The 27,959-nt window shown below is 40.8% G+C and overlaps 3 protein-coding genes across 5 annotated transcripts in view; 1 reads left to right on the forward strand and 2 right to left on the reverse strand.

Moving 5' to 3' along the window:
- Nucleotides 1–11,330, reverse strand: part of LOC124145808 (UDP-N-acetylhexosamine pyrophosphorylase-like) — a 46,786-nt gene extending 35,456 nt beyond the window's left edge. For 2 of the 3 annotated variants that reach the window (XM_046515735.2, XM_046515734.2), the window contains exons 1-2: nucleotides 11,314–11,330; nucleotides 10,473–10,591 (exon numbers count right to left, since the gene is read on the reverse strand). The gene's annotated coding sequence lies outside the window, so the exon portion shown is untranslated. Of the gene's footprint in view, nucleotides 1–10,472; nucleotides 10,592–11,313 lie in introns of those variants that run through there. The other variant, XM_046515733.2, reaches the window with a different exon arrangement.
- Nucleotides 11,331–13,483: 2,153 nt separating this feature from the next.
- LOC124145805 (arylsulfatase B-like) overlaps nucleotides 13,484–27,959 on the forward strand; it is a 49,934-nt gene continuing 35,458 nt past the window's right edge. Inside the window, exon 1 of the mRNA XM_046515731.2 lies at nucleotides 13,484–13,951. The gene's annotated coding sequence lies outside the window, so the exon portion shown is untranslated. The remainder of the gene's footprint in view (nucleotides 13,952–27,959) is intronic.
- Nucleotides 17,216–27,294, reverse strand: LOC125374839 (A-kinase anchor protein 5-like). Its single transcript, XM_048386510.1, has 2 exons — nucleotides 27,173–27,294; nucleotides 17,216–18,098 (listed from the first exon to the last, which is right to left on the reverse strand). Exons 1-2 carry the CDS (start codon nucleotides 27,292–27,294, stop codon nucleotides 17,216–17,218), a joined length of 1,005 nt encoding a protein of 334 aa, XP_048242467.1.

A 27,959-nucleotide genomic window follows, 5' to 3' on the forward strand; every position in this document is an offset into this window, starting at 1 on the left:
GGAATACTCATTTGTATTTGTTATTTAACGATGCACACAGCAATATTACAGCTCTATGATGGCGGTCTGTTAATAATCAAATCTGTAACAGATAATCCTGTGACTGACATTGTCAGCATCGATCCACCAAATTGGCATGATTGGGATACAATGTAGCTGATCATAAAGATTGATGATGAAATCCCAACAAATTTCAAACTAATAACCATGTCAATAATTGATTAATCTAAGTTGCATTAAATGTTTTGCACAGGAAAAAGTTACATTATATTACACTTTTAGTTCTTTGCAAAACGTATTTGATGATCCATTTGCTTTCTTTGAAACTGATTGCATTCTTAAGCTTTGTGCAGTCCTCCCGATTAGCTGCGTATCTATGTAAAATATGCAAAACAAATTCCCAATATCCAATTTATTTTGAGTTGCTTGTGTAGAAATATGCAAGAAAGACATAAAAAAGCAGAATATAAAAATACTTAATTGCGTAATAATCCAAAATGGCATTTTCATGTTGAATACCATCATTTCCTTGCTGATCAGGGATTTTGCTTTATGGTGTGTCATTATAAGAACTAGTGGGCTAAAACTGTTAGTTTCTATTGCTGCAAAATTAACATACATGAACTCATGATTGTGTTGCTAGTGTCAACTAGAAGTGCGGGATCTCATGACTTCCTGGTTAAGAGAACATGTTTAAAATAATGGCTACCACAAATCGACAACAGTGAAAGTCTGTGCTGCAAATGGCACAAACACATACAATATTTGGGTCTTTTGGAAGTTTAGTAATTGACTCATGGTTACAATAATGTATTTACATAACATGTTAATTAAAGCTGAGGCAGTCAGTTATATGGAACACATAACACTTGGAACACTATATTCAACAGATTAGAGACATGAACAGAACATTTAAAGTATTTTTAACAAAAAAACCCAATTCTACTGATTTTTCTAAAATAGTTCAAAAAGACAAAATTTATTGAATACCCAAAGATAAATTGAAATATCCAACATTTGCCAAATTGGAATGATAATTTGTGAATAGATACTCAATGACTCAAAATATTATCTTGAGCCCTTCATTTCATGTATAAGAGAATGTTGAGGTCTCAGGCTTCCAGTTTGTGGGTGAGTGCAGGCTGTGTTACAACTACAAGTATCATAACCCACATAACCCAGATAGCATTATTTCCAACCTGAGACAGACACAAGTATGATATACAATGTAACCCACAATGTGTGTTCCAGTCTGTTGTAGGGCTGGGACAGGTAACTCGGGTACCCGGGTCGGGTGGGTACTGAGTAGGACCCGGGTACCCACAGGACTACCCCTGGTTAGTCACATGATATATTGTTTAAAGCTCTGCACGCTAACGTCGAACCCATTCGACAGAGGTGTCCATCCCCGTGCATCTGATGTCGAACCCATTCGACAGGCGAATAGCATAACAACACCCCAAAATAAAACTCGCCATATCTATTTACCAAGAAGGCTTTGCGTAACATTTAAATTACGTATGACATGCATAAATGCTCAGCTTGCTCAATATCAAAACGTTCAGTCATTTATTTACCTCAAAAAGAAAATATCGCGAGTTAAAAATGTTTCGGCCAAACTTCTCGGCACACAACTACCAGAAACGGCCATTGTTGACTTTTGGCACTTCACGTTGAGCGGCATGCAGTCCGATATTTTCTTTATAATTTCATCATTTTTCCTATTCGATCATAATTTTTGGTTTGCTGACGAAAGGAAAACACTCATGTTCCTTTATTTCTAAAAATTCGCAACTTTCGCTGTAACTAATTGTAAACAAAAACAATCTGAATCGTAACATCATCGATTGGATGGAACTTGTACGATCATGGCAACGGCGGTAAACAAACAACTCCACATGCATAGTTATCCCGTTAAACTATTACAATCATTTTGTTACATCTAACTTAATTTTCTAGAATTATTGACACGTATGTATAAATCTTTGTAAAAAGAATTTCATTTTTAAAGAGTTTGCAAATGATTTTGTTTGATAAACTTTCCGACACATTGACAAGCCGACAAACGTCAGAGATACGTTTGGGCGTGGCCTAACTCGCGAATTGTTGAGTTTAACAAAGTCAACAAACGCTGCGAAAAATGACAAATATTGGATGATACGCAAAATCTGAACTGATATACATTCTAGGTAAACCATTCAATAGCAAAATATTGCATTTTACGAGAAATAATCAAAATACTTGCAATTTTAGCTATCATTTCTGAAACCGGAAGCACGTACCGCATGTGACACATGGAAGCAAAATATGCAAAAGTTGGTAAGCTATCATAAAGAAATTCCGAAATAGATTCAAATTCAAAAGAAAATACATAATTTACTATTTTTCGTCAACTATTTACTATTTATTGATCTGGAGAGCAGTCTTCACTCCTATTTGTTTCATATTTCTTCGTGATTGTCGCCATCAAATGTGTAAGTCTAAATCCGAAACCGTAATGGATTTCACGCTCGATGATTTTAATTTTAAAAATATTTTCTAAAAACGAACGCAACGGAGAACGATACAACGTATTGATATGCCATAATAATAACATAATATTGTTATTGGTCTAACATTACAAAAAGAACAATTTAAATATTAAAGATGTTGTTGAAAACTTTCTGAGAACCTCCCGTCCTCTGAACCGATAAAATTTTGGTACACAACGAGGTAGGCTAGTGTAAATATATATAGATTCTAGGCTCCTATATATGTGATTTTGTACCCAAAACAAATTAAATTGTACCCAAAATACTTTGTGAATTTGTACCTTAGAAAATAAGACAATAGATCTATAATTATATTTATGTTTTCATGTAGATGAACAGAACACATGATAAAATATTTCATCAAGTTCCAAATATGATTATGACTGTGATCCTTGAAATTGATTGTTTAGTGTTGAGAGAAAATTGACGTCTTGTCACTGAAGGAGAGGCCAGTTAAGTTGGTTAAACCTAAGTTAGAATGAATTGTTTTGATAGGAAAGTGATATTATGATAAGTTTAAGACACCAAATTGAAATAATTCTAGGTAGATCTACAAAATCACATACCCATTTGGGTAACAAATTACTAGAAATTTTGGGTACAAAAGTCACCACTGTACATTTCAACTGATTTTCGTGAATCAATGGGATAAAAAATTTCGTCTGAATGATTCCTTTTCTCATTTTTTAAGACAAGAATTTGTTTTACATAACAAAACAGGCAGATCTACATGGATCACGTTTAGTCCTAAAATGTGAAAAATATGGACACCTCAGAAATGAGGGCTTATAAGTATTATTCTACCTAACTAGTCACATGGTTTGACTTTGATCTAGGTCTATCTAAGAAAAGTCCTTATGAAAATCTTTTTTTAATTTTTTTATGACACTGACATTTCTGGCACTTAGACAAAGAGTATTCAAGGAAAGACAGATATGTTTTTGAATGAAAATATGACTTCTCTTTATAATTCTTTTTTCATGATGACAGGGGAATTTTTATACACACCAGCTGAGAAGGTGGTGATACTGTGATTGCATACAAAGAAAAAACAGGTTGGAAGCAGTACCTTTATGTATGAAAAAGACCACATAAGGTGAACAAAAGTAATGGGTTGGCTGACTGGAAAAAATACATCTGGCAAGGGTAAACATGTACACAGGCATGTTTCTTTTCATTCCAACCAGAAGACTGAGATTGCATTGTCTAAGAAACCTATGGCAAACTTACCAGCTCATGTGCCACCATGGTTCTTGTGATTAAACAAACAAAAATGTCATGTACTGTTACAAGTACTGTTACTGTAATTAAATTAAATTAATTCCTATTAAATTATATTTCAGAATTGTTTTATTTGGAAACAAACCACATAATGCACAAGATTAATGTTCATATGAGTTTAGTACGTATATGTTAAGGATCTGATTTATTCATTATTCATGGAAAACTAAAATTAAAATGATGACATCAGAGAGTTACTTATTCACATAGTTGATTTTCAGAGTGCAAGATAATAATTGTTGAATAAATATGTTTAAACTAAAGATAATAATTGAAGTTTGATCAGTTACACTGTGCTGATGCAAAGACTAATATTTACTGTCCCCACACACCATCATTGTGGGAAAAATAACTATTAAATATAACTTAAAATTTTAAAACCTGTAAACAGCTGTAAATAATTAAACAATTACAAATCTATCATCAATACGCAATCATGGTGGTCTTCATATTTTTGGAAAAAAATTAGAAATCCTTCGTGTAACTGTTCTAGAATCATGCTAGAATGTATTCCCGAAAGGAAAACTATCCTAAATGTAATTTTGGAACTAACACCGAAAATATGTACGTAGCATTTTATTGCTTATATATACCCTATCATATTCAGCAACGTGGGTATGTTATTTTGAAACAAGTTTTGTCAAGCCCATTTTCGCGCACCTGTTGTTGAGGGTGATCTTGCTGATCGACGATATCCATAGTCGTATTACGTGGGATACACTTGTTGTAGTGAAACTTATCAGCGTGTACATCGCAGAAATATGAATTATGTCCCATTTATATTCACAACATTGAATGGTGATTCTTAAATATCAACAGAAGTTCAAATAAAAGATACCGAGAAACTTGCATGTGGCATGTTGATTTATCGTCTACCGTTTCCGGGTCACGGGAGCATGCAAGGTCAAACGGATTAACTAATACGTGAATTATATCGTCAAAGTCACATATTTATTTCATGTTAGTGGTGATTACTGATACTGTGTATCGACTTATATTTTTGCTCTATGTGATAGGCGAACTATTTCAAAATTTACTGTAATTGTTTTGTTTCGAAAGCTTATCAGCAGACTACCCCTGTCTGTGACATCACATCCGGTGACCTTTGCACTTACTGAAATAGTGCTGTCAGAATTCACGATCTTTATTTTCATTTTTCTCTCGTCATATTTATTGGAATATGACGAAGAAAACATTCTTCGATTCAGAAGATCGTCAACTTTCGCCAAGTTATATTTATAAAGGCAATGTAAACTTTGTTGATATTAAAATAGCAATAAGTTATGCGGAGGTCGGGCGAAGCGCGCCATGTTTGATTTTAGGACGTCTGCTAGCATCATGACATGGGTTGTTTATTTTTGTATATCGTAAATATTCAACCAAAACGCTTGAAATTAGGATTAGTGAATATTTATAAGTCATTAATTGTTTCCTGCAAATTTTATAACATGACACGTCAGATTAACCCGAATATTCGTATTTCTGCAACCGACATGATGACCTCGAAAATTAAGTTATTTTTCTGTTTAACGTTTAGATAATAAATTCACTGAAATGGTTCATAATTTACCATCGCGCTGATATATGCCGATTATAAAACCCGAATTTTTACTCAATTAAAATTAAGATATCGGAGATATGATTATTGAAATCAATTTGCACAAATGTTACGATATTAAAAGGTTCCTAGCATGAAATGCAAACCACCTTCAATAACGCAATTCAGGTAAGTTCAAGAAAATTTACAAATTTTGTGTTCGCTTTGGTCTTAACCTTGGTATGATTGAAAACATCAGGATATTTTTATATAGTATTGTGTAGTTTTCTATCAGGAATAAATGTGCAAAATATTTCTTCAATTGGCCCTTGTTTAATGACGCACCAACTGTTTGAAATCACCCACCCTCTTTAGAGCGCCTTATGCTAAAATTAATCCAGCAGGCAGGGGTAAGAAGTGTGAAAATAATTCAGCAGGCTAAAGGTTAATGACAAAAATTATCTAGAACTCTATGGTTACACTAAAAGTCACTAATGTTTGCATTTCTTTTTTACTATGCACCCATTCCTTCTGATTTTTTATATTGTTGAATAAAGATATAACAGGATTAGCAATGTTCCCAATCAGACATTTTGAGACATCTCCTGAGATCTACAGTGGGTACCAAGGTAGGGTCCGGTAATAGGGGTGTGTGTACCCAGGTAGTAAATTTGGACTCGTCCCAGCCCTAGTCTGTTGTATGTGGTAGGGTGTACTAACCGCTATGAAGTTAAACCATGCATAATTTTTCCAAACTACACACTTACCATGTTTATCTGCCCTCAGAGACGATTTTTCAGACACATGTTGAGTTCCACAACGTTAAAGTTAATTGATCAGTGATCACCGCCAAAGAAAGATTTCTTTATTAGTTTATTTTGTTTGGGCAGACCATATTAAAACCTGTATTAACAACTGTAGAACAATATCATGTTAAAAATTGTATCAACCATAAATATTTAACAAAAATATTATTGATTAAAACGGATGTTTCAGAATGTTACTTACGCGTAATCATCTATATCATGATATATGAAATTTCATAAAAACACCTAACAGGACACATAAAACACTCAATCACAATTATCACAATCCCAGGTCATTTAAATATAGTTTTATTATATACTTTCTTTTTCCACATCCTGAAACTAGACACTATGAGAAAGGATTGAATTGCTGAACCAATCCTTGATGCAACTGACAATAGGTAAAAGGTATTTGACACATATATTCTCCTTTTAATGGCAAAGTGTTGGTAACATCCTGTTGCCTGTGTTGTAAATATCTTCATAAGAAAGTAGCTAGTTTCGACAATCATGAAGGCATAATAATCTGCCTCCTTCACACTGTCCAATGAAAAGTTGATAACACACCCACCTATCTAAGACTGCAGTCTTCCTGTCTGGCCACCTATATGATAACACATCTCCTATCTGAGACTACTACAGTCGTCCTGTCTTGACACTCCATGTTATCTGTCAGATATCTGTGTTAACATATTATGTATTTGAAACAACTATAGTTTTCTTGGCTGTTAACACTTTATATCTGAGACAACTGTAATCTTCCAGTCTTAGTACCTCATTTGATAATATATATATCTCGGACCACTGTAGGCTTTCCCTCTGGGTACCTCACGTGATAGCATATTATATATCAGAGAAAAATATAGTCGTCCAGTCTTGGTATTGAATTTGGTACCTCACATGATAATACATTATATATCTGAGAAAAATGTAGTGACTTCCCCTCTTGGAGCCTCATGTGATAGTGAGTGAGTATGGTTTTACGCTGCTTGTAGCAATTCCAGCATTATCATGGAAGGGGACACCAAAAATGGGCTTCAGACATTGTACCCATGTCGGGAATCGAACCCGGGTCTTCGGTATGACGAGCGAACGCTTTAACCATTAGCTACCTGACTGCCCCACCTCATATGACAACATACTATACATGTATATGAGAAAACGTTGATCTACATTATACATTACTGTATATCAAGTTTACCTAACTAAAAGTTATCTCCATCCAATGTTTTGTGTCTTAATCACATATCACTTCCAGCAATGGCTACTTCTGTCCTCAGTATTTCTGCCATTGGTGTGACAAAGAACGAAAAGATTCAGGCTCAAGCCACATCAAACTGATTATTCTTTTATCAAGCAGGCTGCATTTAGGCATGCTTTCTCATGTACTTATCACCAGGTATCATGCAACCTGAATAAAACACATTTGACTTGGCATCATAAAATTTAGACTCACTATTGAAACATTTCCTACTTCTCATGACTAAGACTGGCAAATTTCTAAACAAAGAATAATACAGCAAGCATTATGCTGATCTCTGTAGGAGGTATGCAACAGTAGGGAGAATGTTCTGGTCTCCAGAATAGTTTCATTCTGTATGTTGATGTGAATACCAAAACAGGGCATAGACAAACCTACTGACTTCAAAGTGCCCAGCAGGGGCACACATGCCATGTTCACAAGATGAAATACCATTCTGGACTCAGGACCAGTTAGAGGATGATATTTGGAGCTGATTCAAAGGGCGAGTCAAGAGTGGGCAAACAGTGATACATGAATGGTAGACCACATGTCACCTTTACCATTTCTTTAAGGACGGATACAAACTGATAAGTGCTACAACAAATTATCTTCTCTGTGGCAACCAGATTCCGATGACAAAAATCCCTCCCTCCCTCCCATCGCCTACAGATTTGTGTCCACTGGTGTCAACGTTGAAGAGCAACATGGACCAGCCCTGTAACATGGGTTGGGGTTAACAGCCCGCTTTAAAACAAATACACCTTCTATCATCAACATCCAGCAATATTTGTTCTAGGAATGCTAGTATTTGCTATCTGAGGCAGTGAGGAAATTCCTGTTCAACTTCTTAATGAAGGTGTTGACGTGCAGATATCTGGGTTTCCCTGACCACATGACACGCACACTGATACAGTAATGTTACAAGCTGAGGTAACCTTAGGGCACCACAGCACGTCTACTTCGGTCTACTGCATGCTTTATCCATAGGATTCTAATACAGACATTGAAACACCTGAACGTAACACAATTAAGCACTTCAAGTACCACTGCGTATCTGTAAGTAGGTTGGTTCAATAGGACATTCAGGCTTCTAAAATTAGTTCAGTTTATAAGTTCAAATGTAACTGTCAAGTTAAATTGTTAAGAGATGGTAAAAACATTCTGCACCATCTTATCCTCACATAGGTGAAGAAACCTCTGAGTTGATATAACACAATTCTCATTTGTAAGGCTAGGTTGAATCTAAGCTTTGGGTTTTTATGATTCAAGAAAGGTTTGTCACAAAAAATGTTTCACTGGCAAAAGGGAAAATTCTTGAAAAATTGAATTGCAGATTCCACAATAGTAAATATACACAGACATATAAAGCAAGGTCACACACCATGAACATCACAGAAAGCTGAGCTTAAAGTATTTTATTTTGCCTTGTCTGTCTAATTCCACAATGGGAACACAACACAGCTGCCACTTTTGTTTTACTACCGTAATATTTATCAAAAACTGTCAGTTCAACCTTATCTTTCATTGAACATAAACATATGCTTTCATCGAACATAAACATATGCTTTCATAAAAAAAAATGTGTAGGACCTCATCAATTTTATTATTTGCTTGTTGTTTAGCACAGCAATCAGCGATATTCCAGTTCTAACATGGTGCCATGTAATAAGTGAGTCTGGGCCTAGCAAACCAGTGGTCAGTTGCATCATCAATGTCCCACACCTTCACGGTATGATCACACCCAGTTAGCCAAGTCATAGAGCCTGACAACCCAACCTTAGTATTAATGTAAAGGAAAGGAAAAGCAAGTGACATAAATGATAACAGTCAATGTGTGTCTTTATATTTCAATGGTAAAAAATAGCTATTGTGATATTTGTTATTTTAGACTGTAATATGAAAGATATGTTTGAACGTACTTATCAGTCATCACATTGCAATTGGCCCAGTTTTTCTTGACATATACAATCCATATTTGTTTTCTGTTTTGCATGATAAGTACTTAATCATGTAAGTGAGGAACAACTTTCAGTCATGTCATTAACCTCCAATGTAAGTTGCTGTTAAAAATAGCTCAACATTTGATGTCAAATGTAAACATGATCAATGTTGATCCCAGATTGCACTTTCTTCTTGTACAAATTATTTTTTACAGTTGTTAACCATGATATGTGTGAATCTAAAACTAATGAATACATAACATTTGATTGCATATTTTTCTCCTTATTTGACACTCATGTAAAAATGAGGATAGTCATATTTGAACAGTAGGCTACGTGTGGTTGTGTGCATGTTACTTGTCGACACCTGTTTAATCTACAGTTGTTTTTTTAGTTACATTGTACTCAAACCAATGACTTGTATCTAACCCAAGCCGAACAAACACAGCGCAACTGACACTCATAGGGATTAATCTACATGATTTAGGATTCCCAAATAAATGCACTTCACAGGAAAACTGAGAAAGGAAAACAAAATTAATATTTTCTTCAAAAATTGGGAACCAATTTGTTTTTCATAATTTCAGAGGAACAGTGTATTTTAACACTGCATTCTACGGGGGTGGGGGAGTAGGTTGACAGTAAGCTTAAAGACTAGTACACGTGCATTGGTCCTGTTATGAGTAAAATAAAAGGCCCCTTATCCAAGCCATCACATTACTTATAACTATGTATTGGAACATTTGTTATTCTATTTTGGGAATTGTTACTGACATCTGCAGCAGACTTGGGCCTGAATGTCTGTCTCTGAACAGGTCTGGATCAATTCCTGCACTCACAAGTTTATCGCTATCCCCAGTAACCAGTAACTCACATGTAAATCTCCTATTCAATGTACATATCACAATCAACAACATCATTCGACTTTAAAAACTGCAACAGATTCCGCACAGATGTCTAAAATTCATCGGTTTTGACAGATGCATGACAACTGACAACTGTCAACACGACGCCGGTTGCAGACGACGTTTGTGTCGGAGCAACCCCCAGCTGCATCACGTGCTGATAACGAGGTTCTTACTGTGTCATTTGGCTGTCTTTCACAGACAGATGGTAAAGAACGTTTCCACCTACCTCAGTTTCCAGCAACCACGTTCACGGTCTTCCCTTGTTGACAATTTTACAATTTGTGTTACGAAGGCGTTCTGATCAACACGAGTACCTGATAACCGGAAGTGACACGTGTCGCCGTCCTGAAATCAAGCCGCGATATAAAATAGATCCCATGATATTAATAAGGACCATTTACATTCTAGTTTACAATATATTTGACTAATATAGTTTGTACATATGCGAACAATTATTGTAGTAAATGAGACATGATTTTGCTACACATGTCGTAAATGGCGCATGAATATGACATCGGGAAATGTGGCCTGGATAAGTTACAGTGCGAATATAACAAAGGGGTACAACTTATGTTTGAGAAAACTGATAACTGATCCTCAGGTAAAACAGAGGGCGTGTCAACGAAAAAAACAGCGGAAAGGCATAAATTGTTTTCAATTGGTGATTTGTTTTATGGAATCCATTAAAAATAATATGGAATGAAATTTCTTTTACATGTTCGTGGAATTCTTATGAACCAGAGACCATATACCGATATATCGGTACATGGTCTCTGTTATGAACATATCCCAATTTCAGAGACACTAACGGTATTGATAATAGTTTGACTGAAACCTCAAACATAACATGTCAAATGAAAATCAAGAATTTGTGTTCTTGTATGTTACCACAACGAAATTAGGATGCATAGCATGATAATTTTAAAACGAATTACAATTCAACTTAAAATGTTTGAAAGTATTTCACATACTTATGACAAATCGGTATATAATGATAACATTACTATATTAATTCGTTTTGTCTTAAACATAGACATGCTCTCCCGGGGATACTAAAAGCCTAATACCTGCAGTGTTGCGAGAACCCCCCGAGACATCGATATAGATTGACTGACTGACTGACTGAACTTCGCTTCCGGGTTCGATGTGTTACGTACCTCCACTGTTATGTGCGCTACATTGATAATGAAGCAATTCTCAGGAGAATTAAAGTGTTGTGAAGAGGTAGGTTGAACTTATAGTATGATAATAAATCGCCAAAAACCTGAGAAAAGATGGTTGATTGTTTGTTTGTTGATGTTGATCATTATTATTATTTATATTATTATTATTATAAAGTGGACATGAGTTGATTAGTAGATGGTCGGTTGCACGAATCTCTGAAAGCACTAAAGGCTATCTTAATATGTCTATGTCTAATATGAATCTAACGTGATTACCTCAGATAAAGCATGACCGACTCCGCGGTCTAGTGGTAGAGCGTCCGCCCGAAGAGCGGAAGGTCCGGGGTTCAATCCCCGGGCGCGTCATACCAAAAGACGTTTAAAGATGGTATTTGTTGGTACCCTGTCTTGCGCTCGGCATTAAAGGGCTGAAATAAGCACTGGTTGGCTCGGAGCCCGGTACTGTGTCCGTTTGGGGTATTCATCTTAAACTGGGCTAGCACTATAAATCGGCATCAGTCCGGTCTATATAGTGCAAGCAGCCACGCACACACACGAGCATGCACGTCGCTATATAAGTGCAATAATCTTGGACGAGATGCTAAACCTTGATACACGTGTTGCATCGGCTAAACAGACAAGCTGTTCACAGACACAACACTACATATTTTATAAATGTAGGCCGAATTGTCCTATTTTCGTCCTTATAAATATAATGATTTATGCTGATATATTGCAGAGTAATTTATTGTTAAACAATAAAATAATGCTAAATAATATCAACGTTAATAATTGCAATGTACTATCAATGTATGTCTCTGCTAGTGTATGAATTTGGTTTAGCGCCACTTTGAACACAGTATTCCAGCTATATCCTCGGTGTGTGAACTTGAAGTTGAAGGAAAGCTCCAAGTCATGCAGGTTAGAGACGATTTCATTGTGAAACATTCACAGAACCTATATACAAGAGATGAGTTGGTTCTTGGGTCAAACAAATCTTGGGTCATACACTCACCAGTAAGTAAGATATTGTCTTTCCAGACATCCACACTTTTTTGTAAACCCGAGGCCAAACTAGTTTATTCCAGGATTTCGGGAACAAATTTCTATAATCCCAGACTATCAAATTGTTGACCTTTAAGTGTATGAACTTACACAACCCCAGCCGTTGGCATAAGTCACGGCACATAGTCGTTGTTGCAAAGACGTCTCCGATGAGAGTATAATCGGAACTAGATCACAACCCTAGCGAGCTGTATAGTCACCAGCCGTTGTTACAACGAGGTCTCCGGTGAGAGTTTGAACTTACGCAACCCCGGCCAGCTTTATACGTCACCAACCGTTGTTTCCAAGACATCTCCGATGACAGTACGAACTTATACAACCCAAGCCAGCTGCAAACGTCACAAGATGTTACAAAGACGTCTCCGATGAGAATTTAACCTTACACAACCCCAGCCATTAGCATACGTCACGGCTCAGAGTCGTTGTTGCAAAGACGTCTCCGCTGAGAGTATCATCGGAACTATCACAACCCTAGCGAGCTGTATACGTCACCAGCCGTTGTTACAACGAGGTCTCCGATGAGAGTATGAATTTACGCAACCCCAGTCAGCTATATATGTCACCAACCGTTGTTTCCAAGACATCTACGATGAGAATATAAACTTGCACAACCACAGCCATTAGCATAAGTCACGGCTCAGAGTCGTTGTTGCAAAGACGTGTCCGATGAGAGTATGAACTATCACTACCCAAGTTTATAAGTACGTCACGAGTTAGATAGCCGACATGATGTACGTGTGTATCATGCAGGTATCAAGCGCTTATTTAATTCCGTGAGGGAACTAAACTCCGGGCAAAAGAAAGTATATCCCTGTCTGATGGTGGGCTACAAGTGAAGCAAACAAGAAATGGTTACGGGGTATTTGATGGTGCTGTGTGTGATACGGGTATCAGAGTTGTGTTTTGGACGACTGGACGATAGATGTCGCTTCGCGCAGCGCAGCGAGAATAACGCCGAACACAAGTCAAACCAGTCGACATTATAGTCCATAATAAGCAAATTTCTATTTCGCGAAGAAAAAGCCGATCCATATTTGAATACTTTGAAAGTTGGAGTGTTGTTTCCGTTGAAGTTTGCAGTGTGTCATCGACTGTTTCAGACAAGAAACGTTTTGATAACGTTTGTAACATTTGGTCCAATTTTCAAGTGTTTATTTTCTTTTGCCCGGCAGTTGCTCTAAAGGATAAAACATTAGCTTGTCACACCAAAGACCCAACTTCGTTTCCTAATGTGTGTATATTGCTTGAAGCCCATTACTGATGTCGCCGGGCAAGACTTTCCTGGAATATTACAAAGAGCGGCATTGAACCCTACTCGCTCGCTCACTCAATGAAAAAGAACCCGCACTATTCAGCACACTACATTGTATCAATGACACATACTACCGGAATGTTCTCCTTTCCAGTTTATATACGGACTTCGACAGATGAGTATGGTACAGATGACTGCCTTTTACAGAATACTACCAGCAACGCCGTAAGTGATATAGAATAAACGAGATCTTATCTTTAATACTGGCGCTGGCCTGGACTACAGGGCCTGTATGTAGTTGAACAATACCCGGTTGACGTCCGGGTGTGTGACATTCTAGATATATATTAGGTCTTTAAACCTCTTCCATGGCAGAGTGAATTAGAAAGGTACTGGATCCTCCGTCCCTAGTGAATATCAGATATGTATGATACACAACATGGAAGGAGTTAATCCTGTAGATTATCGTATAGGAACAATAACTACGACCATGGCGACAATTCAGACTGTAAGTGGGGGAAAATATGTCAGTAAGCTGTACACATCGTGTGTGGAATCGTGATTACAATAGATCCAGGCATCTGTGGGAATGTATCAGTACACATCGTGTATACAATAGATCCAGGCATCTGTGGGAATGTATCAGTACTCATCGTGTATACAATAGATCCAGGCATCTGTGGGAAGGTATCAGTACACATCGTGTATACAATAGATCCAGGCATCTGTGGGGAGGTATAAGTACACATCGTGTATACAATGGATCCAGGTATCTGTGGGGAGGTATCAGTACACATCGTGTATACAATAGATCCAGGCATCTGTGGGAAGGTATCAGTACACACCGTGTATACAATAGATCCAGGCATCTGTGGGGAGGTATCAGTACACACCGTGTATACAATAGATCCAGGCATCTGTGGGGAGGTATCAGTACACATCGTGTATACAATAGATCCAGGCATCTGTGGGGAGGTATCAGTACACACCGTGTATACAATAGATCCAGGCATCTGTGGGGAGGTATCAGTACACACCATGTATACAATAGATCAGGCATCTTTGGAAAGGTATCAGTACACATCGTGTATACAATAGATCCAGGCATCTGTGGGGAGGTATCAGTACACACCGTGTATACAATAGATCCAGGCATCTGTGGGGAGGTATCAGTACACATCGTGTATACAATAGATCCAGGCATCTGTGGGGAGGTATCAGTACACACCGTGTATACAATAGATCCAGGCATCTGTGGGGAGGTATCAGTACACACCATGTATACAATAGATCAGGCATCTTTGGAAAGGTATCAGTACACATCGTGTATACAATAGATCCAGGCATCTGTGGGAAGGTATCAGTACACATCGTGTATACAATAGATCCAGGCATCTGTGGGGAGGTATCAGTACACACCGTGTATACAATAGATCCAGGCATCTGTGGGGAGGTATCAGTACACACCATGTATACAAAAGGTCAGGCATCTTTGGAAAGGTATCAGTACACACCGTGTATACAATAGATCCAGGCATCTGTGGGAAGGTATCAGTACACATCATGTATACAATAGATCCAGGTATCTGTGGGGAGGTATCAGTACACATCGTGTATACAATAGATCCAGGCATCTTTGGAAAGGTATCAGTACACACCGTGTATACAATAGATCCAGGCATCTGTGGGGAGGTATCAGTACACATCGTGTATACAATAGATCCAGGTATCTGTGGGGAGGTATCAGTACACATCGTGTATACAACAGATCCAGGCATCTGTGGGGAGGTATAAGTACACATCGTGTATACAATAGATCCAGGCATCAATGGAAACAGACACAGACACATACCCCCACACGCACCAACGCGCACGCACACACACACACTCATACACATGATTTATGCTGAACATACACGTTGTAATTGGGACACACACACACACACACACACACACACACACACACACACACACACACACACACACACACACACACACACACAAACTGGAGTTGACAACAACCGCCATCCTCCATGCTCACTGAAAATTGTTGACAGCAGTGTAACACTCCTCAATCAATCCCCCCCCCCCCCCTAACCCTAGAGAGGGAGTGAAACAGGCAGGTAGAGAGACAGGTAGGTGCAAACTGGCATATATACCAGGAAGTGACGAACACCCGACCAGGAAGCAGGGCCGTACATACTCTCAGACGGATCTATTTTTTAGTAAGCTTTTCTTAAGGGTGCAGATAAAGACGCATGACTAAGTGTTCAGTGTTGGGACCATTTTGACTTTAGTACACAATACTGGCACATTAATATATGTATATGTGAAAATAGTGCGTGGTGTCGTTTCGTACAGTGTCTTATAAATAGTATGTAGTGTACTGTAGCGTGAAATATACAGTATCATGTAGTAGCTGACGACAAAATAACTTATTAAACGTGTTTCTAACGTTTAGCTAGCGTATTTGTACCGTAGTACCAGCGTTTTGGGGGGGTTTCTGTCTATATTGGGTCCCGGTCAGTACCCCCTCATCACTCCTGATGGAGACACCATAGAAGATAGAGGCGAAGGATCCTGAGAGGCTGCGCCAAGAAAAAATAGCCATTCTCCAACATCAGCATGACATCCTCCAATTGACACTTTTCCAGATCCATGAAAATAGAAGGAGGAGAAGAGGTCAACGGTGGAGGGTCTGGGTCAGACCATGGATCGGGAGGCGACGGCAGTTTGGCCTGTATGACCAGCCTCTGGCGGAACTCCGTGACGAGGACCAGGCACCTTCATGCGGATGCCCCCCGAGATGTTCGATGAGCTGCTAGCCAGAGTGGGCTCTAGGATAACCAAGCAACATACCAGCTTCAGGGAACCGCTCGACCCTAGCTTGAGGATTGCCTTGACTTTGCGTCACCTTCCCTCTAGAAGCAAGTATGCCTCGATGAAGTTCAGCTGGAGGGTCCCTCACAATACTATGTCAATCGTCGCCAGAGAGGTCTGTCAGGAAATCTTTGACGAATAAATGGACGAGGTGATAAATAGTCCAAACACTCCTGAAGGATGGCGTGCCATTGCTGACAAGTTTCTTGGAAGAGTGGAACTTTCCCCTTGGAGCACTTGATGGTAAGCACATTGCCTGTCGGTGTCCTCGACAGAGTGGGTCCATGTACTTCAACTACAAAGGATTCTACTCCATTTTTCTGGATGGAGATGCTGATTACAAAATCATTTGGGCAGATCTGGGTGGTGCTGGGTCAGTATCAGACGCTCAGATTTACAATGACCCTGAGCTGAAGGAATGCGCTGAAAATGGTACCCTAGGTTTCCCTGATCCAGATCCTCTTCCCAACGACAACCAGGATGTGCCCTACTTCTTCAACGGCGACGATGCGTTCGCTCTACGACCCACTACGATGAAGCCCTATAGCCTGCATGGCCTGGTCCTCCCAAAGGAGCTTCTATGGCTCCCTCCACAGGAGCTACTACAGCTTACTCCACAGGAGCTTCTACAGCTTCCTCCACAGGAGCTTCTACAGCTTCCTCCAGAGCAGCTTCTACAGCTTCCTCCACAGGAGCTTCTACAGTTTCCCCAACAGGAGTTTCTACAGCTTCCCCCACAGGAGCTTCTACAGTTTCCCCCACAGGAGCTTCTACAGCTTCCTCCAGAGCAACTTCTACAGCTTCCTCCACAGTAGCTTCTACAGTTTCCTCCAGAGCAGCTTCTACAGCTTCCCCCACAGGAGCTTCTACAGCTTCCTCAAGAGCAGCTTCTACAGCTTCCTCAAGAGCAGCTTCTACAGCTTCCTCCACAGTAGCTTCTACAGTTTCCCCCACAGGAGCTTCTACAGCTTTCTGCACAGGAACTTCTAGAGCTTCCTCCACAGTAGCTTCTACAGCTTCCCAAACAGGAGCTTCTACAGCTTCCTCCACAGGAGCTTCTACAGCTTCCTCCAAAGGAGCTTCTACAGCTTCCTTCACAGGGGTTTCTACAGCTTCCTCCACAGTAGCTTCTACAGCTTCCTTCACAGGATCTGCTACAGCTTCCTTCACAGGAGCTTCTACAGCTTCCTTCACAGAAGCTTTTACAGCTTCCCCCTCTGGAGCTTCTACAGCTTCCTCCACAGGAACTTCTACAGCTTCTTTCACAGGAGCTTCTACAGCTTCCTCCATAGGAACATTTACAGCCTCCTCCACAGGAGCTTCTACAGCTTCCTTCACAGGAGCTTCTACAGCTTCCTCCATAGGAACATTTACAGCCTCCTCCACAGGAGCTTCTACAGCTTCCTCCAGAGTAGCTTCTACAGCTTCCTCCAGAGTAGCTTCTACAGCTTCCTCCACAGGAACCTCTACAGCTTCCCCCTGAGGAGCTTGACTGTAGTGAATTGTGGTATGTCATGTGGTAGAATACAGTGTATAATTTAGTTGGCCAAGTGCTTGACTGTAGTGAATTGTGGTATGTCATGTGGTAGAAAACAGTGTATAATTTAGTTGGCCAAGTGCTTGACTGTAGTGAATTGTGGTATGTCATGTGGTAGAATACAGTGTATAATTTAGTTGGCCAAGTGCTTGACTATAAGGAATTGTGGTATGTCATGTGGTAGAATACAGTGTATAATTTAGCCACCCAAGTGCTTGACTACAGTGAATTGTGGTATGTCATGTGGTAGAATACAGTGTATAATTTAGTTGGCCAAGTGCTTGGCTATAAGGAATTGTGGAATGTCATGTGGTAGAATACAGTGTATTATTTAGTTGGCCAAGTGCTTGGCTATAGTGAATTGTGGAATGTCATGTGGTAGAATACAGTGTATAATTTAGTTGGCCAAGTGCTTTGCTATAAGGAATTGTGGTATGTCATGTGGTAGAATACAGTGTATAGTTTAGTTGGCCAAGTGCTTGACTGTAGTGAGTTGTGGTATGTCATGTGGTAGAATACAGTGTATAGTTTAGTTGGCCAAGTGCTTGACTGTAGTGAGTTGTGGTATGTCATGTGGTAGAATACAGTGTAGAATTTAGTTGGCCAAATGCTTGACTATATGGAATTGTGGTATGTCATGTGGTAGAATACAGGTTATAATTTAGTAGGCCAAGTGCTTGACTATAGTGAATTGTGGTATGTCATGTGGTAGAATAAAGTGTATTATTTAGTTGGCCAAGTGCTTGGCTATAAGTAATTGTGGTATGTCATGTGGTAGAATACAGGTTATAATTTAGTAGGCCAAGTGCTTGACTATAGTGAATTGTGGTATGTCATGTGGTAGAATAAAGTGTATTATTTGGTTGGCCAAATAATTGGCTATAAGGAATTGTGGTATGTCATGTGGTAGAATACAATGTATTATTTAGTCCCCCAAGTGCTTGACTGTAGTGAATTGTGGTATGTCATGTGGTAGAATACAGTGTATAATTTAGTTGGCCAATTGCTTGGCTATAAGGAATTGTGGTATGTCATGTGGTAGAATACAGTGTATAATTTAGTTGGTCAATTGCCTGACTATAAGGATTTGTGGTATGTCATGTGGTAGAAAACAGTGTATAATTTAGTTGGCCAATTGCCTGACTATAAGGATTTGTGGTATGTCATGTGGTAGAATATAGTGTATAATTTAGTTGGCCATGTGCTTGACTGTAGTGAATTGTGGTATGTCATGTGGTAGAATACAGTGTACAAATTATTTGGCCAAGTGCTTAACTATAGTGAATTCTGGTATGTCATGCGTTAGAATACAGTGTATAATTTAGTTGACCAAGTGCTTGACTATAAGGAATTGTGGTATGTCATGTGGTAGAATACAGTGTATAATTTAGTTGACGAAGTGCTTGACTATAAGGAATTGTGGTATGTCATGTGGCAGAATACAGTGTATAAGTTATTTAGCCAAGTGCTTGACTATAAGGAATTGTGGTATGTCATGTGGTAGAAAATACAGTGTATAAATTATTTGGCCAAGTGCTTAACTATAGTGAATTCTGGTATGTCATGCGTTAGAATACAGTGTATAATTTAGTTGACCAAGTGCTTGACTATAAGGAATTGTGGTATGTCATGTGGCAGAATACAGTGTATAATTTATTTAGCCAAGTGCTTGACTATAAGGAATTGTGGTATGTCATGTAGTAGAAAATACAGTGTATAAATTATTTGGTCAAGTGCTTGACTGTAGTGAATTCTGGTATGTCATGCGTTAGAATACAGTGTATAATTTAGTTGGTCAAGTGCTTGACTGTAGTGAATTGTGGTATGTCATGTGGTAGAAAACAGTGTATAATTTAGTTGACCAAGTGCTTGACTGTAGTGAATTGTGGTATGTCATGTGGTAGAATACAGTGTATAATTTAGTTGACCAAGTGCTTGACTATAAGGAATTGTGGTATGTCATGTGGTAGAATACAGTGTATAATTTAGTTGACCAAGTGCTTGACTATAAGAAATTGTGGTATGTCATGTGGTAGAATACAGTGTATAATTTAGTTGACCAAGTGCTTGACTATAAGAAATTGTGGTATGTCATGTGGTAGAATACAGTGTATAATTTAGTTGACCAAGTGCTTGACTATAAGAAATTGTGGTTTGTCATGTGGTAGAATATAGTGTTTATTCAGCGTCATGCGATATATCACGGATAATGTGCAGAAGTACGTGTGTCATGGCATTCTATAGTAAATGATAGTGTGTCATTTCCTGTACTGTAGTACTAAGATCCTTCGCAATAGAAAAACACATTAAAGACAGCGAGTACTGCATGACTAACTTACTGCCTCGTTCATCTACAACTCATAATCACGAGCAGTGTCCGTGATTACCACGGGGAATCTCCCATCACAAGATTTGTAGTATCGTCACTCCGATCCCGTATAGTAACGCAGTGTTAATGCAACACATTGACAATGTGCTTTAAACCCTGCAAGAAGTATCCACGTCACATGCCTGTCACATGACTTCCCAGGGACGAAACTACCATTGTAGCAGAAAAGCAATTGCTTACACCCTAAAGAGGCACGATAATCTGAAATATGTAAACTTCAATTTACCATCTATGCAGTATATTATTAATTCATACTCTACACGGTCGAACATGAGATTAATGCTTACACTTAAAATGAGCCTAGTTGCGCCCCTCCTTACGAACTAAAAGTAGGTTATACTTAGGAACCACTGCTGCGATATATGACGAGGCTGTCACTGCGTTTAACATAAGATGATATCACTTGAAGCTTAAAATCGCAATCGGAGACCGCAAACAGGAACGGTGACAGTTCTGGTCCTTATTGTGTCAAACAGAAGCAACCTTGAAGGCGTAACACTTTCTCACTCTGATGTAGACATAATAAAGGATGTTTACAGGACAGGTTTACTTATCACTGTGTACGAAACTGTTCCTACGTATGAATGGATGACTTAGTTTAAACCCACATTAAGTACTATTAAACCATGGCTCCTTTGTCTTTGACCATGGTCTAGCTAACTGAATTGTTAGTTAAACACCACTTGGCAATGACGGAACTTCTTTTTTCATTTGTCTTGATGATAGAACAATTTCTTGAAAAACGTTTGTCGCCAGCGGGATTCAAACCCGCGAAGTCCGCACTGGAGGTGAACGAATGTAGTTTTTTGTCAACATGGGCAAGTAATATTTAGTTGATTGATAAATGTGCTCGAGTTGGTCCAAAATGAATGGTATAATTGCCCCGGGGCATGCATTTCATAACCGAGGTGCACGTGCGAAAGGCTCGGGGAACACAATTCACGTGCTTCACGCAGGGGCGACTCACACAGTGTTCTCACAGTTAAGCATAGAGTTCCTGAATATCTTTCAAAACACCTTTAACAAAACAATGCTTTTTAAGCATTTTAGGTGCCATAAATGTTGGACATGGTTTAAGTATGTTAGACCACTCGGGCCTCACTGCGCGCCTCATGTTAATTTTTTAACCATTTCAACGATTAGAAACTGGGTCCTCGTGGTCTAACCTACACGTAAGTCTATTTTTGGAAATCGAACCCAGGTCTTCTGCGTGACGAACCAGCGCTGTGACCAGTAGCTCATTCAACCGCCACTCGGTGAATTTTTTAATAAAAATGGTGCTTGAACGCAAGCTTCACTTTACACTCAATGTTAAGGCAGGTGGAGTCCATAATCTGTAAGAATATTCTGAATTATGTGATGCTATGTGAAAACAGTGTGTAATGTGGGAGAACAGACACGTTGTCCTGTCTATAACACACACACACACACACACACACACACACCCCCATAGCAATACAGTACATAACGTCACAGGACGTATTTGTATAAAACTTTCAGTGGCTATTATGGTCAATAAAGTAGCTTTTGTCCTAGATATGTTTGAAGAAACCAACACCTGTTATCGGAAATATAACACCACATTTCATGTATACAACTGATTCTTTTGTTTCCATGTAGAAATAGTTGAAGACATGTGGTGTTCCACCTGTTGCCAGGTGGGCCGGGAGGCCAGGTAGGTCTGTCCCTAGAGAAAGGTGGTAGAGCGTCCAACCGGAGAGCGGAAGGGCCGGGAGGCCAGGTAGGTCTGTCCCTAGAGAAAGGTGGTAGAGCGTCCAACCGGAGAGCGGAAGGGCCGGGAGGCCAGGTAGGTCTGTCCCTAGAGAAAGGTGGTAGAGCGTCCGGACGGAGAGCGGAAGGACTGGGAAGCCAGGTAGGTCTGTCCCTAGAGAGAGGTGGTAGAGCGTCCGGCCGGAGAGCGGAAGGGCCGGGAAGCCAGGTAGGTCTGTCCCTAGAGAGAGGTGGTAGAGCGTCCAACCGGAGAGCGGAAGGGCCGGGGTTTGATCCCCTGCCGAGACATACCAAAAGACGTTAAAAGATGGTACATGTTGTCACCCTGCCTGGCGCTCGTTACTAAGGGGCGAAAACAAACCCGTTATCACCTCACCTCACCCTTTAGTCAGTGAGAGATTATGGTTACACGCTGATTTTAGCAATATCACGGCGGGGAACACCAGAAAAGGATTTCACACATTGGACTCATGTGTGGAATCGAACCCGGGCCTTCGGCGTGACGACCGAACGCTATAACAGGGGACCCCACTGCACCCCTAAAGTATGCGAAGAAGCAAAACAAGACCAAAAAAGGGACAACAAACAACAACCCTTAAGAACAGAAGCAATCCCAAATAAAAAGCAAAAAACCCCAAAAAACTCCAACCCTTCCCCCCAATACAACGAGAACCAGGACAACTAAACGCAATAAAGAAACAACCCCCTCACCAATCTAAATTACCACACACTATAAGGTAGACACAAATCGAATTTAACCCGTGTGCCTGTGAGTGGAGGCAGCACAGGGACATGCTGCACACCGCCCAGACAGCAGGGTACGGAATAAGTCTGTAGAACACCACCCGCACACCAGGGTATGGAGTAAGTCTGTAGAACACCGCCCAGACACCAGGGTATGGAGTAATCCTGTAGAACACCACCCAGACACCAGGGTATGGAGTAAGTCTGTAGAACACCACCCAGATACCAGGGTATGGAGTAAATCTGTAGACCATCGCCCAGACACCAGGGTATGGAGTAAGTCTGTAGAACACCACCCAGACACCAGGGTATGGAGTAAGTCTGTAGAACACCGCCCAGACACCAGGGTATGGAGTAAGTCTGTAGAACACCGCCCAGACACCAGGGTATGGAGTAAATCTGTAGAACACCGCCCAGACACCAGGGTATGGAGTAAATCTGTAGAACACCACCCAGACACCAGGGTATGGAGTAAATCTGTAGAACATCGCCCAGACACCAGGGTATGGAGTAAATCTGTAGAACATCGCCCAGACACCAGGGTATGGAGTAAGTCTGTAGAACACCACCCAGATACAAGGGTATGGAGTTAGTCTGTAGAACACCGCCCAGATACCAGGGTGTGGAGTAAGTCTGTAGAACACCACCCAGACACCAGGGTATGGAGTAAGTCTGTAGAACACCGCCCAGATACCAGGGTATGGAGTAAGCCTGTAGAACACCACCCAGACACCAGGGTATGGAGTAAGTCTGTAGAACATCGCCCAGACACAAGGGTATGGAGTTAGTCTGTAGAACACCGCCCAGATACCAGGGTATGGAGTAAGTCTGTAGAACACCACCCAGACACCAGGGTACGGAGTTAGTCTGTAGAACACCGCCCAGATACCAGGACACGGAGTTAGTCTGTAGAACACCGCCCAGACACCAGGGTATGGAGTAAGTCTGTAGAACACCACCCAGACACCAGGGTATGGAGTAAGTCTGTAGAACATCGCCCAGATACCAGGGTATGGAGTAAGTCTGTAGAACACCGCCCAGACACAAGGGTATGGAGTTAGTCTGTAGAACATCGCCCAGACACCAGGACACGGAGTTAGTCTGTAGAACACCGTCCAGATACCAGGACACGGAGTTAGTCTGTAGAACACCGCCCAGACACCAGGGTATGGAGTAAGTCTGTAGAACACCACCCAGACACCAGGACACGGAGTTAGTCTGTAGAACAACGCCCAGACACCAGGGTATGGAGTAAGTCTGTAGAACATCGCCCAGACACCAGGGTACGGAGAACGTTTTGTAGAACACCGCCCAGACACCAATTTACGGAGTACGTCTGTAGAACACCGCCAAGACACCAGACTACAGCGTAAGTCTAAAAAACCCCGACCACATACCAATATTTAGTGTAAGTCTTTACAGCCCCAGCCAGACACCCTGGTACAGCTTAAGTCTACACAGCCCCGTCTACATACCAGGGTACAGTGTACGTCTATGTAGCCCCGTCCACATACCAGAGTACAGCGTAAGTCTTAACAGCCCCGCCCACATACCAGGGTACAGTGTAATTCCTCTACAGCCCCGTCAACACTGGGATATGTACAGCGTAATTCTATACAGCCCCGTCCACATACCAGGGTACAGCGTAAGTCTATACAGCCCCGTCCACATACCAGGGTACAGCGTAAGTCTATACAGCCCCGTCCACATACCAGGGTACAGCGTAAGTCTATACAGCCCCGTCCACATACCAGGGTACAGCTTAAGTCTATACAGCCCCGTCCACATACCAGGGTACAGCGTAAGTCTATACAGCCCCGTCCACATACCACGGTACAGCGTAAGTCTATACAGCCCCGTCCACATACCAGGGTACAGCTTAAGTTTATACTGCCCCGTCCACATACCAGGGTACTGCGTAAGTCTATACAGCCCCACCCACATACCACGGTACAGCGTAATTCTATACAGCCCCGTCCACATACCACGGTACAGCGTAATTCTATACAGCCCCGTCCACATACCACGGTACAGCTTAAGTTTATACTGCCCCGCCCACATACCACAGTACAGTAAGTCTATAGAACACCGCCTACATACCAGTATACAGCATAAGTCGATACAGCCCCGCCCAGACACTAGGGTACAGCGTTAGTCTATACAGTCCTGCCCACATGCCAGAATACAGCGGAAGTCGATACAGCCCCGCCAACATACCAGAGTACAACGTAAGTCTATAGAACACCGCCAACATACCAGAGTGCAGCGTAAGTCTATAGAACACCGCCAACATACCAGAGTACAACGTAAGTCTATAGAACACCGCCAACATACCAGAGTGCAGCGTAAGTCTATAGAACACCGCCAACATACCAGAGTACAACGTAAGTCTATAGAACACCGCCAACATACCAGAGTGCAGCGTAAGTCTATAGAACACCGCCAACATACCAGAGTACAACGTAAGTCTATAGAACACCGCCAACATACCAGAGTGCAGCGTAAGTCTATAGAACACCGCCAACATACCAGAGTACAACGTAAGTCTATAGAACACCGCCAACATACCAGAGTACAACGTAAGTCTATAGAACACCGCCAACATACCAGAGTGCAGCGTAAGTCTATAGAACACCGCCAACATACCAGAGTACAACGTAAGTCTATAGAACACCGCCAACATACCAGAGTGCAGCGTAAGTCTATAGAACACCGCCAACATACCAGAGTACAACGTAAGTCTATAGAACACCGCCAACATACCAGAGTGCAGCGTAAGTCTATAGAACACCGCCAACATACCAGAGGACAACGTAAGTCTATAGAACACCGCCAACATACCAGAGTGCAGCGTAAGTCTATAGAACACCGCCAACATACCAGAGTACAACGTAAGTCTATAGAACACCGCCAACATACCAGAGTGCAGCGTAAGTCTATAGAACACCGCCAACATACCAGAGTACAACGTAAGTCTATAGAACACCGCCAACATACCAGAGTACAACGTAAGTCTATAGAACACCGCCAACATACCAGAGTACAACGTAAGTCTATAGAACACCGCCAACATACCAGAGTGCAGCGTAAGTTTGTACTTACTTATTTGTACTATTTGTACAGCTCCGCCTATGCGAGATGGCTCGAGATAACTACCTATTCATCACTGAAGTGGGTCATAGCGGTTGAAACATGACAGTGATAATGATATGCAAACACGAAAGATGCACGAGATCGACATAACTTTTATTGTTTCTAAAGTACTCAAAAATCCTTTCCAGGGCATTAATTATAAGCCATGATGTGACCTGCTTTGGGCAATCCTCACATATACATCTCGTGTTCTGTTTTATTATGCAGTATAAATGGTCGAGGGATCAACACCGTTATACTTCGGTTGATAGTATACTGTCTTCAGGCGATTGCTCAATATATGCTTTCTTCCCAATTTATTTCCAGCGGGTAAAACCAAACTCGACACGGTGTGAAGGTTTGATGTGAAAAGCTCCGGATGATCACTTCACCGGCACATTTTGTCACTATACTCTGACGACATACCTTTGTTCAAAGTGAAGGGCTGAACACGATTAAGTCACGATTCATCCCATAATATACTGAACCGCAAAAGAAACGTCACCCCAAGTAACATTGCATGATAACTTGTCATTTGAATATCTGGGTAATATTTGTCAAAGTTTCTAAAATTTAACATTACTTTGTCCGGAAAAATGAAATCTTATGATAAAAAACAAAGCAGACGACAATAAAACTGAACGCCTAAACGCATCACGGCAACGGCCATGGTAACCCGATGCACGCGAGTTCCGTGCAAATTGAAATGCACATGTGTTCCCCCATTTCTTGTCCTATAAAAATCCACCCAGATCGGATAACATTCATTCGTTATTAAATTGCTACCACATGCCAAGGTTGACAAGAAATCAGCGACATCAAGCCCTTGGACGATTGCAAGCTGGACAAACCGCCCGGCAAGCAGCCAATGCATTTCAGTCCACGTAAGGACCATACACAGGCTCCAGCAACAGTACCAGACCACCATCACTCGCGTGACAGATGACCGACCACGTAGTGGAAGTCCAAGGGTCACCACCCGACGTCAGGATCGTCAGATAGTGCGACAACATCTTCAAGATCGCTTTGTTACTGCTGCGGAAACTGCTCGGCAGACCATGGGGTCCACACTGCAAGAGCAACAAGAGACTTCCTCCAGCAGAATGGCATCAGAACCATACAGTGGCCTGTCCCCAGGCCTGATTTAAATCCCATTGAGCACCTGTGGGACGAGATTCAAAGACGGCTGAATGACGTCCGACCATGCAAGGCCGACAACTGCAGCTGAACTGCGTCAGGCGTTCCTCAGAGTGTTGGCATAAGTGCTCATGGCCTTCATCAACCGCCTCATCCTTTCCATGTATCGACGTTGCACATCAGTCATCAACGCACATGGCGGACACACGAGATACTGACTTGTGATACCATTTTCTCAGAGACTAGTGTTGTGTTTCACTTTAAGAACATTTGACACTTTAATTTCAACCTTGATGATCAGTTTTGCCAAGTTTCATCTTTTAATATGTCTCAAAGTATGTTTACAGTGTTTGGACAAATAAGGTTTCTCATATATCTATCCATGCTGACGCTTCTTTTGCGGTTCAGTATATATGTGTTTTTATTATTGATCCAGTTTTTCCTATTGTATCAGTAGGTAAAAGTGCAGATGTGGGCAACTGAGCCTCAGTAACAATAGACATCCAAACTGAATTGTGTTTTAGACAAAAATGGAAGCGGCAATGCCAGCCGAAGAAATAAGTTATTTGAGAGTGCACTGCACAAATGTGATAGTGTCTTTCTCATGATGATTTGAGGGGCGCTTCATCCAATTAGTCTCTTGCAATTTTGCCTTGAGTTGTTGGTGATGATAATTTTGGACT

Source organism: Haliotis rufescens, unplaced genomic scaffold, assembly GCF_023055435.1.
Source record: "Haliotis rufescens isolate VD_foot unplaced genomic scaffold, xgHalRufe1.0.p SCAF_6, whole genome shotgun sequence".
Taxonomy (NCBI): Eukaryota; Metazoa; Mollusca; class Gastropoda; order Lepetellida; family Haliotidae; genus Haliotis; species Haliotis rufescens.